Source organism: Mytilus edulis, chromosome 8 (genome assembly GCF_963676685.1).
Source record: "Mytilus edulis chromosome 8, xbMytEdul2.2, whole genome shotgun sequence".
Lineage (NCBI taxonomy): Eukaryota > Metazoa > Mollusca > Bivalvia > Mytilida > Mytilidae > Mytilus > Mytilus edulis.
Genome location: NC_092351.1, coordinates 79,989,665 through 80,009,021, shown reverse-complemented (window position 1 = coordinate 80,009,021; position 19,357 = coordinate 79,989,665). Strand labels below are relative to the sequence as shown.

General features: G+C 33.0%; 1 protein-coding gene across 1 annotated transcript; it reads left to right on the top strand.

Moving 5' to 3' along the window:
* Nucleotides 1-1,000: 1,000 nt before the first annotated feature.
* Nucleotides 1,001-3,772, top strand: LOC139486339 (uncharacterized protein KIAA1958-like). Its single transcript, XM_071271206.1, has 4 exons — nucleotides 1,001-1,761; nucleotides 2,075-2,232; nucleotides 2,536-2,682; nucleotides 2,965-3,772. Exons 1-4 carry the CDS (start codon nucleotides 1,196-1,198, stop codon nucleotides 3,657-3,659), a joined length of 1,566 nt encoding a protein of 521 aa, XP_071127307.1. The 5' UTR covers nucleotides 1,001-1,195; the 3' UTR covers nucleotides 3,660-3,772.
* The last annotated feature ends 15,585 nt before the right edge of the window (nucleotides 3,773-19,357 follow it).

Below are 19,357 nucleotides of genomic sequence, written 5' to 3'. Positions count from 1 at the left end.
GCTAAACAACTTAGCTAACTTGTTATAACGACTTAGCTAATTTAACTCGTTATAACAACTTAGCTTACTCGTTATAACAACTTAGCTAAGTCGTTTAAACAAGTTAGCTAAGTCGTTATAACGACTTAAAAATAAAACTCTACCCTGACACTAACCGGCTTCCGTAATATTGGTAAAACAATTTTGTTTAGAGTTTTCAATGAGATATTTGACTTTATTTCTCCAGAGTCTATAACTATGCATATCTTTTTTCTTATGATAAAAATCACGTTTTCTCATGCTATCGAGAATTTCATCATTCATCCACTCATTTTGATACAAACGTTTTACTCTCTTTTTAATGAGTGGAGCGTGATGATTTTATACTTCACACTCTCTTGATCACTTTCTTGCATTCACTCACTCTCTTGCACTCTCCCACTCTCTTGATCACTTTCTTGCATTCTCTCACTCTCTTGCACTCTCTCACTCTCTTGCACTCTATCTCACTCTATCTCACTCTCTTGCACTCTCCCACTCTCTTGATCATTCTCTTGAATTCTCTCACTCTCTTGCACTCTTTCACTCTCTCTCGCACTCTCTCACACTCTCTGTCGCACTCGCACACACTCTATCGCACTCCTTCTCTCTCGCTCACTCTCACTCTCCCACTCTTTTGCCCTCTCTTGTTCCCTCTTCTCTATCGAATTCTCTCACTCTCTCTCTCGCACTCTCTCACCCTCTTTTTTTCACACTGACTCTCTTGCACTCTCTTATTTTCTCGCATCTCTCCCAGTGAATTCTCTGATTATCTGACATGTAACAGATAACTCTAATGACTGCGACTGTACTGAAGTAATACTTCGTCAGGGCTGTGAATGCCACAGTCCCTTGGGAAGGACACCGTCCATTGGAGGACACCAGTGTCTGCTTTATCATTGTCATGGAGAGGTTGGTACACATACCTTTAATAACCTGCATTCAATATGTGTGTACAAAGTTTTACTTAAAATTATTAATTAACTGGAGCTTATTTGACTAAATACGAGTAAAACTGCCAAATCGATAATTTTGTCCTATAAGGCCAATACGGATTTTTCCGTATTGGCCCGGGTTTAGCAAGCCCAATATTAGCATATTCGATTAGCTCTAGACTAATCGGTTGAAATCCCGATAACTCTAGAGAACTACGGCTAGTGTCGTCTGACAGGAGAAAATGACAACAAAACGATGGAGCAATAGCTCTATAAAAAATATAGATGATGCGATGGATGCGTTAGTTGAAGACTATTTTCACTACGACGATTTATCTAATAGGGAGGCAGAGTACATCAAGAGAAATCTCGCGGATGTCAATGGGGAAGGAAATTTGATTCTGGAAGAAGTTGATTCAGCGAATTTCAACTTCCCAAATGAAATTCTGCAGGACATTGAAAATGCACAGAATCATGAGATTGACGAATCAGACAAAGAAAATAGCTCGAGTAGCAAGAGGTTTCGCTCTGTCACTGATGAAGACACTGACTCTTTTCTAGCTTTAAGTGTTAACAAGAACACAAAAACTAAAACAAAGAGTGACTTGAAAGTGATGCTGGATTTTTTCATATCTGTTGGAGAAATGCGTGATTCAGTGGAAATACCTGCCAAAGACTTGGACAGTCTGTTATCAAGATTTTTTCTTGGAGTCCTGAAGAAAAATGGTGACGAATATGAGCCTGACTCTTTATCCTCTATGTTCAACAGCTTGGATAGACATTTGAAGGACTCAAAAAGTAGTATAAGGTACGATTATTTTCATGTAGATTATTTGATATCTGTGAGACATGTAACTCCCTTGTCTTGATATAGCATGATAGCCTTTGCATTATTCTGTCAAGCATTATGACTCGAATATTCAGTGCCAATATTTTAATTTTAGCCTTGTGTCATTTTTTTTGGTAAAAACTATATATATCATCTGGGTCAATGTGGTTTTGATGATCTTAAGCTTGTGTACAATGAATATTCCTTGGTTTCTCTTTGCTATAAGTATAAAACATGTACATACAAAAATTACATGTCAGATATTATGCATATCTTTTCTTTAATGTTTCAGTATTAAAAAGGATCCTGAGTTCAACCACACAAGACGGGTATTAGAAGCGAAGCGAAAGGCATTAAAGTCATTGGGCAAGGGCAGTAAGCCAAACAGAGCTGAACCTTTGACGACTGAGGAAATCCAAATCTTGAGGGAGAAAGGCGTTATTGGAACACGTAAGTTTAAAAAAAATGTTGTATTCCAGCGTGTCAGTCAGTAACTTTTAATTAAACATTTTTCTAACCTTGTGGCAAACAAATTATTTTATTTCCTTGTCGCCCTCTATCCATCCCTGATTATTAAATGGTTGTTCTAATAAAAAATGTTTAAAATACACATAAGGTCTTGAACAATGAGAGTGTCTCCAGAGGTCTTTTGCATTTTGATACAGTATTTGTCCTTTAAATACTATTTTAAGTTGGATATTTACATTAAGATACATGTATTTTAGTTAAGTTCTTTTTTTTTTCTTTTTCCAGAAAACCCTGATGCATTACTGAATGCTGTGTTTTTAAATAATGCAACATACTTTGGTCTACGAGGTCGACAAGACCATGTTAACATGACATGGGGAGATGTCAAGTTAAAAGCTACATCTGATGGAAAGGAGTATTTGGAATTTAATGGTGAGATTATGTTATGATTTCCATCATTTAAATAGTTGATATTTTAAATCTTTTAGAAATCACAGAATATATACTTCTGTGGATAATGGATGTACATGTACAACAGTCCTGACAAAAGTTGGTAATTTGTGCTTTTAAGGATATTAACCATTGTTTTATATTTATCAAAACAAATCTTATTTACTATGCAATACATGTTTTTTGTTATATAAAAGTGAAAGTTTTGTACAGACAGGAAGGATAATTCTTCTTTAAATATTGACATAAGCATACTTTTTTCAGAAAGAAGCACCAAAACCCGTAGTGGAGCAAAAAGCAGGGATTTCCGGGATATTACGCCAAAGATTTTCGGGGAAGGAGGAAGTAATTGCCCTATTCATGTTTACAAGGAATACAAACGGCATAGACCTCAAGACACATTAACTGATGAACATAGATTTTATTTGAGGCCTTTAGATAATAAACATGAGGAAATATGGTACACTCGCCAAACCATAGGCAAAGATAAATTAGGTAAAATGGTAAAAAATATGGCAGAAAAAGGAGATCTTCAAGGAAGAAAGGTTAATCATTCGGGACGTAAAACTTTTGCTACCACACTACTTCAAAATGGTAGACCTGCCAATGAAGTTGCTCAATTAGGAGGCTGGAAAGGCATTAGTACCTTAACTCATTATTCAGTACCGTCTATTGAACAACAGCAACAAGCTTCTCACACAATATCAAAGGTCATGTTGCCGAACTCAGATTTACAGACGACATCAGATTCAGAGGAACCTTGTGAACTTTCAAACTCAAATACATTAGTTCATAATAATTTAAATGCAAATGTATCAAATACAAATAATCAAACTGCTAACAAACATGACAACCCAATGGCCATGTTTGCAGGTGCAACTATAACAGGTGGTGTTTTCAATATTAACATATACTCAGGGGAAAGAAAGAATACTATAAACTGCAGCCAAGAGCTTTAATCTGAAAACTAGATAAAAACATGTTTTTTACTTGTTGTGTTTATTTACTGTTGATTATTTAATAAAATTGTTACTATTTTATTGTTTTGATTAAAATCCTCAATTTTCATTGATACATATTCAAATCACTACTATTGAAGTCCTGAATGTCAGATTTTCACACTATTTTCAATCTTCATATTGGCCCGGCTAGAGTTCATATTGGACTGGTTAATTAATAAAGGTATCATTGCGTAACAATTTTCATATTGGCTTAGTTATAGGTCCTCGGGCAGCCATATTGGCCTTCGGCTTCGCCTCAGGCCAATATGGTACCCTCGGACCTATAACTAAGCCAATATGAAAATTGTTACGCAATAATACCATATTAAGTAGTCAATTATATGACAATATCAAGTATTTATATTGATGTATTTAGATATATAAATTAAATTGAAATCAAAAACCATAATTATTTGGTTTCCATTTTTCTTCGCTTTGGTAACTGTTCTTTTACCTTTTTGTGCAGTTAGCTCTATATATTTTTTCAAATTCTGTATCATTAACACAAATTAATCGCGAGGAAATAAGGGGTGATAACTAATTTCTTTAGATATTTGATTGTAATATCCGGTGTTTAGTTTAATATTTATAACTAAAGACTTTAACTAAGGTTTAAGCAGATCCTAGATTATTTTCTTTCCGATTTGAGAACCAAATAATACAATTCGGCAAAATTAATAAATATGTGTGTATTATAATACTTTACCTCTACCTACCCTAATTTTTATCCCCTACCCTAAAGTTGTTAGGGCATTTTTGATTAAGCACTGTTAAGGAAGTATAAAATCGATTTCAATTAAACAAAACTTGCAGCAATTTTGACCCCCACCCTCGAACTATTTGAATTTATTTTTTTATCCTTCATTGATTTGTGTATGTCGTCCCTTAGTGACAGTAGTTTAATGTTCATCTTACAGCTAATTTCCTAATGCTTGTAGAGTAAAGTTTTGGTTTGGTTTTGTACAAACGTTCACCCAAGCTTTGTAATTAAGATTGACATCTTCATACAATAAATATAGGCAAACTTAAACCTGTAAAATTATGGTTAAAAGCAATTGGATATAAAAAAAAAACTCATCATAGATACCAGGACTAAATTTAGTATATACGCCAGACGCGCGTTTCAAAAGACTCATCAGTGACGCTCGAATCCAAAAAATGTTAAAAAGGCCAAACAAAGTACGAAGTTAAAGAGCATCGAGGACCAAAATTCCTAAAAGTTTTGCCAAATACAGCTAAGGTAATCTATACCTGAGGTAGAAAAGCCTTAGTATTTCAAAAAATTCAAAAATTTGTAAACAGTAAATTTATAAATATAACCATATCAATGACAATTCATGTCAGCACAAAAAGTGCTGACTATTGGGCTTGTGATACCCTCGGGGAAATGAATCTCCACCAGCAGTGGCATCGACTCAGTGGTTGTACATGTAAATAAACTCATCATAGATACCAGGACTAAATTTAGTATACACGCCAGACGCGCGTTTCGTCTACAAAACTCATCAGTGACACTCGAATCCAAAAAAAGTTAAAAAGGCCAAATAAAGTACGAAGTTGAAGAGCATCGAGGACCAAAATTCCTATAGACTATGGGTGTTATCTAAATTACTATTGTACATTATACAAACAAAGCAAGAAAGTCTCAATATACATGCATTAGGAAATAAGCTGTAATCTTTATTTTTATTAAAGCACATATGTTTCTTGAGACATTGCTTTGGAAAAAACAACCTAGAAATATCATTTAATTTATATCTATAAAATAATATAATTATAGTTTTAGGAAAGTAGTAAACTAGTTCACCATGTCAAAAGCTATCCAACAAAAAATCTTCTGATGAATCAGACAACACTTGAAGGGTTATTTCCCTCATTCTAAAGGAAATCTGGGTGCATTTTGTTATAACCTTGAGTATATATTATTCTAGATGTATCTCATAAACTTATTGTATGCCCCTTGCCATGGGCTTTAAGTTTAACTCTTGTTTATATATAAAAAAAAAAGAAGATGTGGTATGATTGCCAATAAAACAACTCTCCACAAGAGACCAAATGACACATAAATTAACAACTATAGGTCACAGTACAGCCTTCAACAATGAGCAAAGCCAAAACTGCACAGTAACCTATAAAAAGCCTCGAAATGGCAATGTAAAGCAATTCAAAAGAGAAAACTAACAGCCTTGTAAATGTACCAATAATGAACGAAAAAAACAAATATGTAACACTTAAACAAACGACAACCACTGTATATCTGTTCTCTAACTTTATATATAAAAAGAAGATGTGGTATGATTGCCAATGAGACAATCTCCACAAGAGACTAAATGACACAGAAATTAACAACTATAGGTAACCTATAGTTTGCCTTAACCAAATGGTAGTAAACTTTTTACACACTGCTTATTACCACTAAACACAATCAAGTTTGAATTCTGGAAGCGTCACTTTAGCCGTTTTAAATTAGAGTTATGCCCCTTTACAAATGGTAAAATTGCTAAATTTTTAGTTTTCTTCCTCTTTCTGTAGTTAATCTAATGTAATGAAACTTATACACAATATATACTTAACATGAATTTATGGCAACGTAACGAATATCTTTATTTCATAGGGATCAATATTCAGGGATATTGCTACCCTGAGGCCCATGCAGGAAAGTCATATTGTGATTCAAAAATGGTAAATAGGCGCAAAAAGATGAAAAGTTGGGTTGCAAGTAGAAAAAAACATTGTAACAGCAGCTGATATGAAAACTGCCCTTGACACTAGAACAGGTAAATTAACAAAATGTACATTGTTCAAACAGAAAACATCATTACAACACAAACCCACCGTGAACTAAATGTGACATGTTAAAATAAGCTAATCCGGTTCAATACACAATTTAAGAGACATTCTGTTTCTCAGAAGTAAATGTCATTTCACAAATAAATCTGACCTGATACACATACGGCACGCCACCCATATTAAATAGAAAAAAATAAAGCCTTGGTTAAAATGATCCATGGCATGTTGTTTGAAGCCCCATGTGTGATATTATATTGACATAATGTTTTCTGGTGTGTGTGTCCATCTGCTTGACTGTTTGTCTGTCTGTTCCTTATTATAAGCCACACAACAAAGTTGCATAGGGTATAATTTTTTTTGACCCGACTGTCTGTCCGTCCGTCAGTCAGCCAGTCCTGTTTCTTGTCATTGCAACTCCTCTCAAACCACACAACAGACTTTTATGAAACCTTTTTAGATAATAAGGACATACATGTACATGTACTATGTAGTTGTGCATATCGACAGGAAATTCCGATTTATTTTCTTCTTCTAGGAGTTATGCCCCTTTGAACTGATTTGCAGTAATGTACTACTTTAACAGTTTGTCATCACAACTCCTCTGAAACCACACAACAGAATTTCATGAAACCTTTTTAGATAATAAGGACATACTATGTAGTTGTGCATATCGACAGGAAATTACGATTTTTTTTTCTTCTTCTAGAAGTTTTGATCCTTTGAACTTATTTTCAGTAATGTACCACTTTAACAGTTTGTCATCGCAACTCCTCTGAAACCACACAACAGAATTTTATGAAACTTTGTAGATAATAAGGACATACTATGCAGATGTATATATCGATAGGAAATTATGATTCAATTTTTTTTTCTTGCACAATTTGTTTTTTACTAACACTTAATATATTTCTCTAATGACAATGCGGGGACAAGGGTATTTGAGCGTGCTCACTAAGGTTCTTTAGTTTGGTAAAAGCTAGTTTGATTTAAGTTTTAAGTAACATCAATAGAAACTTAGTACAAATGATCTTGATGATGTGATATAATCAAATTGTATGCCAAATTAGAACCATAATTATCATAAAAAAAAACAATCAACATTAAAACAGTTATTTTTCAGGGAAAGGTTTTGGTTATAGTAAAAAGTCAGAATAGTTTGAAATTTAGTGCATAGTTTCCTTATAATGTTATCTGTCTCAATATAATACAAGATCAGGATATCAAACTTTAAACTGAACCCTTGAAATGATAGTGCAAACAGCACATCATACACTGCAACTTCTACTTTTTTTAGCTCACATGGCCCTAAGAGCCAAGTGAGCTTTTCTCATCACTTTGCGTCCATTTTCGTGGTCTGAACTTTTACAAAAATCTTCTCCACTGAAACTAATGAGCCAAATTTTACCAAACTTGGCCACAATTATCATTGGGGTATTTAATTTAAAAAATGTGTCCAATGACCCGGCTAACAAACAATTGCCACCATGGCTAAAAATAGAAAATAGGGGTAACATGTAGATTTTGGCTTATATCTCTGAAACTAAAGCATTTAGAGCAAATTTTACATAGGCAGAAATGTTCATTAGGCTAAGTATGTGTCCTTAAATCAGTCCGACAAACTTGTTAGGTTGCTGTCCCTGAATTTTAAGGAAATTTTGTTGTTTTTGGTTATTTATTTGAATAATTGTATAGATAGAGATAAATTGTAAACAGCAATAATGTTCAGCAAAGTAAGCTCTACAAATAAGTGAAAAGGATCAAAATGGTCAATTGACTTCATAAGGAGTTATTGCTCTTTATAGTCAAATTTACAATTTTTCGTAAGCTTTTGCAATCTTTTACAAAAGTCCTCTCGTGAAACAACTGAGACAATTTTAAATAAACTTGGCCCCAAATAAACATTAGAGTATTTAGTTTTTTAAAATGTGTCCAGTGACCCTGCCTGCCTACCAACATGGCAGACATGGCTAAACATAGAACATAGGGGGAAAATGCAGTTTTTTTACTTGTCCAAACATTTATCTCTGAAACTAGAGCAAAAGTATAACGGTTGCATTCATGCATCAATTGTAAATAAAAATATCATGTGAGCAACACAGGCTCCTTGGAGCCTCTAGTTTAAAATAGGTTTTTTTTCTTCAAAATATCATATCGACCTATGTACACACATGTTGTTGAAGTTGAAAACATGACATTTGAATCGGTGTATAATTTCCCTCATTATTATTTCTTTTCACAGGTGTTGTTAATGACACCTCACAACACAAGTTGAAAGGAATAAATGATTTTAATGATTTGCCAGTTGAGGAAGATGGAATACTACTGAGGAAAGCCTGCAACATCGGCAAAGTAAAATGTATTCCTAATGAATTCATAGACCAAATGGGTTTTGGTAAACGGCAGGAAAATAAATCAGAATAATGTGTGGTAATATCAGGATTTGAGTAACCTGTTACTGGAAAAACCAAAACACCTAAAACAGTTCCTACAGTTAATCTCCATAAAGGACCAGAAACAAAAATAGAAAATTATGAAGACTCATCCAGATTATCCTCTTGTCATTCAAACAGTTCTGATTAAATACAATAGTTGGCTGTGTCATAAGATTTGCAACCTTATATGGAACAAACATTAAAGTATTTGTCACCTATTATTTAAGTACAAAGCAATCACTCTTTTGAATAGAAACTTATGATACATATTTGAACAATGAAAACAAAGCATTATTATAATATGTTAAAATAATTTTGCTTGTACCATCATGACCATATAATTATTTAAGTTTTTGGAAAATTAAACATTTGTCAATGAACAACTTATTATCTATCTTTCTTTTTATTCTTTACTTCCATTATCTCCAATTGACTCTCTTCCTTGTAGTAAACATTGAATTTAATTTCACTATTATTGTTATATGAATAAGGGTGGTGTCACTTTATACATGTTAGTTCACTAGATATCTCCTGTTCTAAAGGGGAAAATGCTGTATACAAACAATGACTCTTGCATATTTACATATTGAGGGAGAAAAGGGGGGCACCTTTGTGCCACAGACACTTTTTTATTTTTATTTTACTGCTTGTGTACCGCTGAACAAATATTTTGTAGAGGAACCTGTTTATCACATCTTAAATAAATAAAAAAATCAGTGCGAGAGACACAAAACATAGTAATCATTGGCTAAAATTTCTTCACTAAAGTGTGGTGTGAGATGGGGATCGATATATTGAGAAAATTATTTAGTTCTCAGAAATCAAATCATTCATTTATATCAATTCAGGTCCCATTGAAGATTGCAAGGTAACAACACAACTATTGTGGACTTTGGCTCATTACCAATGTAAATCATGACATTTTTCCCCTTGGAAATAGTTTAAGCGACCCTCCTCCCCTATCATACACAAACACACTATATATTGTTTCACTCAAAATGCAGAACATTAAGCCTTTAAACTCTGGTATATCATATGTATAGGAATAGGTATGACATTAGTTATATTTCACTTAAATTGGAACAACATGGGGTGAAAAAACCATAAATAACATTAAAAAACTTTAAAAATTAAGGATTTTGATGGTGCTGCCACCTACAGCAGCAAAATATTTCCGATTTTTATTTTTATTTAGATTTATTCTATAGGGCTTCTACTACAAGGAAATATATAATAAAAGTGTGTATACTGTTGCTGTTTCTAAATTAGTTGAAATTTCATTTTTCTAAAATGCTTTTTGATCACGTTGCCATGGTAACGGTTGCTAGGGAAGAAAATATTTGAAATCAATTGTCAATCTGTTTTCAAATCACTATACATATGAACTCTATATAAAATATATACTAGCAACAAAAATTAGATTATTAAAGCAAGATAAATTACTTTAATAACGTGCCTTAATGTAGTTTTCCTTGCTCATTTTCCGTGAGGGGCCTTCAAGGGGAAATTTTGAAATTAATTTTTTTAACACAATTTTGTTTTTGGAAAATAATTTCATTTTCAAATACTAATAAGGTATGTTCACATCTAGAATATGAAATTTGATCAATTTGCCAACATGGGCTTATCACTGTTTGCCTGATTCTTACATGGACCTGTACTTAAGTCACAATGTTGTTCCCATAGACTCAATGTAAAAAAAAAATAATGAAAATTTTAAAAAAAAATCACTACCTACCTACGCTATTTTTTTTTCAGCATGTGACAGTAAACGCACATAGTACTCAAGTTTTTGTTTAGCTTTAGAATTTTCTCGCCTTTTAAACAAACTCATATATTTAAAAAAAAAAAAGAAAAAAAAAAGGATTTCCATAGCCTATCAATATTTTTAGCTTGTTTTGTTCCTCGACCAATGCTCTTCTGACTTACAGTTTAAATTTTAACAAGTTCTTGATATTTCTTTTAATTTCACCTGAGAACATCCTGAAATCTAATATATATATATATAGATAAATTTAAATTTTATTTCATTCTGGCAACCTTTCTTTCAATCTGCTTTATTAATTTGGCAAAAGAAGAGTGCTTTTTATTATTTTGAACATGAACACATCTTAAGATTTGTGGTGTTCAATATGGTTCTAAATTTCCTATACTTTGCCGTCAAATAAGCTTTTTTAGGGGCCAGCTGAAGGACGCCTCCGGGTGCGGGAATTTCTCGCTACATTGAAGACCTGTTGGTGACCCTCTGCTGTTGTTTTTTATTTGGGCGGGTTGTTGTCTCTTTGACACATTCCCCATTTCCATTCTCAATTTTATTGAGCGTTTATAGCTCATACAAATAAAATAAAATCCTGAAACGTAAGTATATCGTAAGACAGATCAATGTTTTGTTGTACATTTATGTCAACGAGGATACAGGACAAGTTGACAAAAAATAATTCTCCCAGAAAGAACATGAATATCGTATACCGTTGTTGTATGCAAATAACTAGTATGTTTCCATTCGTCTGTTTGACATATTAGCAATAGGTGGCGCACATGATTTTGGGTTGTGTGCATTTATATCGATAAATATATGAAAATGATACAGGGTAAAATCATATAGCATATACAATGTTGTAATCTATTAAAAGCAATTATCTGTAAATCCCCAAATTAGCTGGAAATGCATGGTTTCCTATTTATTTTCATTTTAGAAATAAATTAGAAAGATCTTATACATCAACTTTTTTTAATGCCTTGTTTACCATGGAAACGACATGCACATTTCCATATTCCTCATTTCTGAAAATATAGTAGACAAATACGTATATCTATTATGACGCATTGTTTGCAAAATTGAGCTCATTTACGTCCCCATTCATCAGGGTGATATCCATCTAAAAGTTAAATGAAGTGAAAAAGTGTTCATGTAGACTAGAATGACTTATCTCTACCATCGAACTAAGTAATATAATTTAAAATCAGTCCAGTTTTAATTAAATACCAATCTTAGAACCAAAAAAAAACACCATTTTGTAGTATAGATTAGATTTTATTCATTAAAAAAAACTCTCAAAAGAAAAAAAAAATGAATCTGAAAGTTAGTATCTGCATTATAATAGTCCCTATCTCTTTAAGATTTAAAATATAAAATTGAGAAAGGAAATGGGTAATGTGTCAAAGCGACAACAACCCGACCATAGAGCAGATAACAGCCGAAGGCCACCAATGGGTCTTCAATGTAGCGAGAAACTCCCGCACCAGGAGGCGTCTTTCAGCTGGCCCCTTAAAAATGTATACTAGTACAGTGATAATGCACGTCATACTAAACTCCGAATTATACACAAGAAACTAAAATTAAAAATCATACAAGACTAACAAAGACTCGAGGCTCCTGACTTGGGACAGACGCAAAATTGCGGCGGGGTTAAATATGTTTATGAGATCTCAACCCTCCCCTATACCTCTAGCCAATGTCGAAAAGTAAACGCATAACAATACGCTCATTAAAATTCAGTTCAAGAGAAGTCCGAGTCCGATGTCAGAAGATGTAACTAACGAAAATAAATAAAATATGACAATAATACATAAATAACAGCAGACTACTAGCAGTTAACTGACATGCCAGCTCCAGACCTCGATTAAACTGATTGAAAGATTATGTCTTCATCATATGAATATCAGGCACACTACCTCCCGTTAGGGGTAAAGTATCACACTATCATAAAACATATGAGAAGAACATAACCCGTGTCATGCCAACAACTGTTTTTTTTAAATAAATGTGTTTAGTTCCGTTGCAAAGAGCCTATAAGTGAATCAATATTAAAGCCAAAATATGCAATCTTGAATAACCTGACAACAGTATCGTAACTATATCCTTTCTTAATAAGTCTGTTTAAAAGGTTTTGTAAGCTTTTGAGGTGAATACTGACATTTTTGTGCTTTGTAAAGAATATTATCATAAAGATAATATTTACGAATTAAATGTATTTCCTTATACCGATGATAAAATTTAGTAAATGTTTTGACTAGTTTGTGATATCGAAAACCCTGGTGTAATAATTTTTCAGTAATACATAAATTTCTCGCAAAAATCTAATACGTTGTTTCATACACGAGCGAATCGTACAGGTTGAGATATATAAACACCATAAGATGGTGACAAGGGAACGTCGCCATCTAAAAATTGATAATTAACGATAGGAAATGAAAAATCATCTCTTTTATCATAAATTTTTGTATTAAGCTTTCCGTTAATGATATAAATATCAAGATCGAGAAAAGGGCAGTGGTCATTGTTAGTATTAGCTTTATTTAAAGTAAAAAGCAGGTTTAATATACTCATATTTCTACAGTATGAAATTATAAAAATAAAGCTATTATGATGCTTCACACCATTGGTAATGCCTTGAACACAATTTTTGTTTATTGGTTTTTTTTGGGGGGTTGGGGGGTTGGGGGTGGTGTTGGAGGAGGGGACCTAGTTATTACGACCTGCCTTTTTATTTTTCACTCTTTTCCGTCCTGTAATTTTTATTACATAAATTGTCATCTTGACTTTTTAGGGGGCAAAGGTTGGTGTCTTCCCATTTAGCCAACTTTTTACTTTTGTTAATTAGTGGGTTGTTTGTTTAGTAATAATAAGGTGTCTTTCTAAAATTTGACAGTTTTTTTGTTCCTGTATCTTTTCATATTCTTTAAAAAATATATATAAAATAGGCGACAGTAAACTTGTTACATTTTATTTTTAAATAAAATTTAGTATATTTTATGTAATAAATAAATGTTTCATTATTTATACAGAAGAAACCAACAAATCAGTAATATTTTTATATTAACACTAGAACACACCGTAATATCGCGGGTCCCTGACTGAATTAAAGTTTATAACTATATGCGTAAGCCTCATTTTAGTATTGGTATATTGTCATCTGATAAGGTCATGCCGATTATAAGATACACAGTTTTCTCTGCTTCCAAATCTTTCTGTTTGAACCCGTCGACCTGAAACTTGTCAATTATTGGTAATGTTGTAGACCTGGAGATATAAAGGTAATCTAACTAGTTGAGTTAGGGAAGATCTTCTTTGGCTCAATTGGTTAGAGCGTTAGATCTTCGATAAATATTTTTTACGCAATAATTCCTTACTGCGTATTGAAAACGACAAAATAATTTTATTTTTTAAACACATGAAATCTACATCAAACTGATTACAATTGTTAACAAGCAGTTTCTGAATATTTTATTTTAAACCGTTAAAAGAACTTTACAATTTTGGAAAAAGAAGGAAAAAGGAAAAGTGTCCGAAAAATTATTGTCAAAAAGGTGTGTTTGACTTTTGAGAAAACAGTGAGAGTTATCTCTCTTTGGGTATACATTGAATTAATTGTCATTGTGTCTTTTAAAAAATATATCTAGATGGAAATCATTACTAACAAAAAGGTAATACTAACAACTCTGTACATACCAAAGATGGCACCAAAGAGGTTTGTCTCTTGGTGTTTTTATGTAAATAGTAAATAAATAATTTTTATGATAAAAAAAAAAGAGCGCTGCCTTTAGATCCCGAGATTGAGGGTTCGAATCCCGCTGGTACCATCCATGGATTTTCACATCACTGGCGCTGCAAGCAATTACTACTTATACAAACAAGTGTATATAGGTGCCTGGCAGTTTGATATGGGGTCATGATGGTTGACCAGCGGTCATCAGATGACCATGACATATCGAGGTGGAACTGGCCAGAGGATTTCCGAATAGATGTCTCGGGGTTGTACAGGTAGTGGACCTGTGAGTTGCTCGGATGGAGGGTACGCAGCCCGAAAAAAGAAAAAGGGAAGAGTGTTGTAGACCTGGAGATATAAAGGTAGTCTAACTAGTTAGGGAAGATCTTCTTTGCCTTTAGGTCCCGAGATTGAGGTTTCGAATCCCGCTGGTACCATCCATAGATTTTCACATCAGTAATATTAATTATTTGGAAAACAAAAGGTCTTGGAATGGAGTATTTTTTATCAACATCATTGTCCTATATTAGTTATAAATGAAGTTGAATTCTTTGATTCGCTGTTTTACGTCATGCCCGCTAAAAAATTGAAACTTTATCTATTCGCCTTATTTTAAGTCCAGATTTTTGGTATTCCTATTGTTATCTAAGAAAGTCTTACTGATTAAAATACTACAATAGGGAACAATTTTACAATGCTTGAATTTAGTAGTGTCAACCCTGTGATTATGACCCGTGTATAAAGCAAAATCCTAAATACACCGTTTGGTGGTGCGCCTGTCAGATGCGGAACGTATAAAGATATTAAGTTAATAGCTAACTGGAGAATATAGTATTACTATTGGTATCGGTATCGGATTCGATGATACTAACAAGAAGACAAATGTATTTCGTGTAGACGGTTAACATATTAATGTTTTTCTTCGAGTATTCCTTCTATTTTCGGGCACTTTAGGTATATACAATATAATAATGCTACACCAATTGGAAGAGGAACGTTAGGGCTTTCAAATAATATGTAACGTCAACTGCTATTTTTCTATCCAATTCACATTTGAATTAAACGGTTAAAAATCTTTAAAATACTTTCAAATTAATTAAATGTCAGTTTCACATTTTAACATGCTATGCTAAATAATACTACAGAAAATTTAATCCGGGTATAATTTTCAGTCTCATTTTTCACCTATCATTCAACCCAAACTCTAATTGAAAACCCTTTGTTCTTGACGGTGCATTACGTTTGCGCGCATTACCATTATATTTGCGCGCAAAAATCATTACGTTTGCGCGCAGCTTTTGATTACATTTGCGCGCATTTTTTTATAGTACTTGTTTATTTATTAATTTGTTCAATTATTTACAAGTATCAGTACCCCTTCCGTGAGTATAAGTCTCATAAGGAAGGGAAAAAAGACAAAGCCGCATATTTTTTTCGATTTTTAGTTACAATTCAACATGTCAAAGGTCAGGGCCGTAACTACATTGAGGCAAATGAGGCAAATGCCCCATCTTTTAAATTTCAAAAAAAAAAAAAAAACTAAAACAAAAGATTGTCTTCATATGATTGTCTTCATATCAAATTGTTTTCACTGAAAGTGTCTTGCAAGAAGCAAGTTCTCTTCACTCTCTGATGTCGCCCCTTACCTAATGCTCTTAAGTATCAATGTTCAATTCCGGATTTTTTTATACTTGCAATTTACTTCATCCTTAATGTCCTTTGCGTAAAGACAATAGTGTTTGTCTATTTAATAACATAATCTTTTAAGAACCATAAAATATATATAAAAAGAAAATATAAAAGAAATCCTTATATTTTTAACCAGATTAAAATGATTTCATATTCTTTTAAAGCAAGATTATTAATGAAAAAGTACAAAAAATACCGATATCCAAGAAAAATTCAAAACAGAAAATCCCTTATCAAATAGCAAAATCAAAAGCCTAAACACATCAAACGAATGGAAAACAACTGTCATATTTAATAGGTTAAAACCATTTTTTTAAATCTAGGCATAAAATATAAGATTATTTGATGATGATATTCAAGTTTTACTATTCAATTTATGAAAACCAACACTATTCTTAAAAAAAAGTATTACAATTACATCAGACACTTTGCAGGAATTGATCGCGAATCCTTTAGCGAGAAAATGTCAGTTTAATGCATAATGCAGGATCATAAAAGACATGCAAATCCATATGAGTGAAGTGACAGAAATAATACTGCGTGGTTCGTGTGTCCTTCATTTTTAGAATGAAGGTACAATTTGACTTGGTTCTTTATTTGCTCTGTAGAGGTGGTGAGTATTATCTTTAATTATTTTATTAGTATTTTAAGGGGTAACATTCGTTCACGGAGATAACTCTTTAAATTAGTTACACGTTTGTAAAAGTCAATTTGCATAAAATATAAAATTGAGAATGGAAATGGGGAATGTGCCAAAGAGACAACAACCCGACCATAGAATGTATTTTAAACACATACCTTCAACAGATTAGAAAATAATCTGAGTAACCTAGAAGCTTAGTCAGGATCTATTAATGAAAATGATTGACACAAACGTACTGCTGATTTCAAGAGTTACTTCCCTTTCCTTAAGTCTACCTCCTTAAATGATGAATTCTGTTTACATTACCTGACTTGTGCGTTGATAATCAGCATGGTATCGGGCCTAGAAATCGAACCAACACATGTTAACGATACAATAAAAAAAGACAATAGCATCGCCGATTGCATAGACATCAACAATCACGCTGTGACGACGAAGAGGATGATGATATTATTCTGCTGTATTGCTGGTGACATTTAAGTGACTGGTATGGGCTTTGCTCATTGTTGAAGGCCGTATGTTGACCTATAGTTGTTAATTTCTGTGTCATTTTGGTCTCTTGTGGAGAGTTGTCTCATTGGCAATCATACCACATCTTTTTTATATTGATATTCCTAGATTTTTTAAAAACTTTTGAACAACAGAATACCTTAGAATTTATGACATATACATTAAGACAAAGCCAGCTGTAAACAGATAAGAAACTTTGCAATATACACTACAGCCCACGTTGACCTTCAAAATTTCCTACTAAAATCTAAATGAATGTAACTGCAAACATCAATGAAATTCTTGAATGAATTATTTACAGTTTTAATAGCTTTACATATACATGTACATATACATGTAAATGTACTGATGTAGTACTGATCACCATCAATAAGCAACAATGTAATTGCCCAGTTTAAACCTTTTGTGTGGATTTGGAATGAAAGATCTGCACCGCCTCGATGGTCTCCTGGAAGCATGCGTTGGCCTCGAGTTCGTTAAGTTTTATCCTCGTATTATTTACTGGATGTATTTTCTATAATGTGATGATTTTCATGTTTTTTCGGTGTTTTTAAATAGAATGAAATTCAAAACAGTGTGGCTGTGGCCATTGATTGACACATTAGATTCATCCATTGACTGGGACAATTTACGTGAACGTTTGTCTGTAACGACCACTGTTCACGACGTACCTACGATAGACATTTAAACTGTGGGGTCACAAAAGGTTTCTTAACGCCTTTAATTATAAAATAATTCGAAAATTAATCAGGAATAACCTATATGTTTTGATTTATATAATTGGTATAAATCAAAACATCGTGTTATTTCTGATTAATTTTTCGAATTACTTTATTAAGGTGTTGAAAACCTTTAGTGACCCCATAGTTGAAGTGTCTTTAAAAAGTACATAGTGAGCAGTGGTCGTTACATACAAACGTTCACCTAAATTGTCCCAGTCAATGGACGAATTTAATGTGTCAATCAATGGCCACAGCCACACTGTTTTGAATTTCATTCTATTATCTTTACCATGATTAATTGATTATTGGTGGCTTAACGTCCAGTGGCAAATTTTTTCATGCATGTTCAGGACGAGAACAAGTTAGCAATGAATACAATAGGTAGGTCTTGTTATAATAGAGGACATCCGGGAACATTTCGACTGCCACTGGCAAATGGGAGTATATTGAATAGTAACAGAAATTTTGCCTTGCAACAGGCCACATACGGAACCTTAAAAGAGTTGTCGCAAGGTCACTCTCTTTACAAAGGTCATCTCGGATTTATGTCCCCATTCTGACCGGACAAGGTGATCAGGATATATTTGGTATCCTCGTTTTGGATGGAGGGGTGATCAGGATATATTTGTTATCCTCGTTTTCAACAATTTGGGGTTATGTTAGGCTCCAAGACTAGGGTTAATTTGTTACTAACAATGCAATCTCTAATTTAATGTTTAATTTATATCAAGATTTCCTTTCCGAGTTGTATAACTTTGAGATGTTACAGTAGTCCTCAGTACAACTAAACAATACAACATGTTTATTAATTTTGCATGTTTTTCAAATCTTTTGGTCATGAAAGTTTTACAAATACAATGTACGTGCTATATACAGTAATTATGTTATAAAATAATATGTAAACCAATAATAAAATAGTCGGCCAAGTTTTCAACAACGCCTTATTCAATAGTCGTCCAGGTTTTGTTATTTATACCTTTAATCATTTATTTATTCAACCAACATTTTAGATATTTACACATTAATTTCTTTCGTCATCATAAGCACATATTGATTTTTTGTAAAGCTAAATTCAGAAAATTATGACAATAAGAATCAGTCTCTAAAGAGTTTCTTGTCCTCAATTGCATTGACTGATTTTTACCTCCAGCATGAACGCTAAAAACTAAATATTTGACAGCCACTGGTTAAAAAGAAAACAGGACGATAAATGGATAAATAAACTCATCATAGAACCAGGACTGAAATTGTTTATTTTCGTCAGACGCGTGTCTCGTCTAAAACAGACCAACCAGCGACGCTCGATACAAAAAAAAAAAGCTAGACAAAGATCGAAGCCGAGGAGCACCGAGGACACATAACTCCTAAAAGTCCCGCCAAA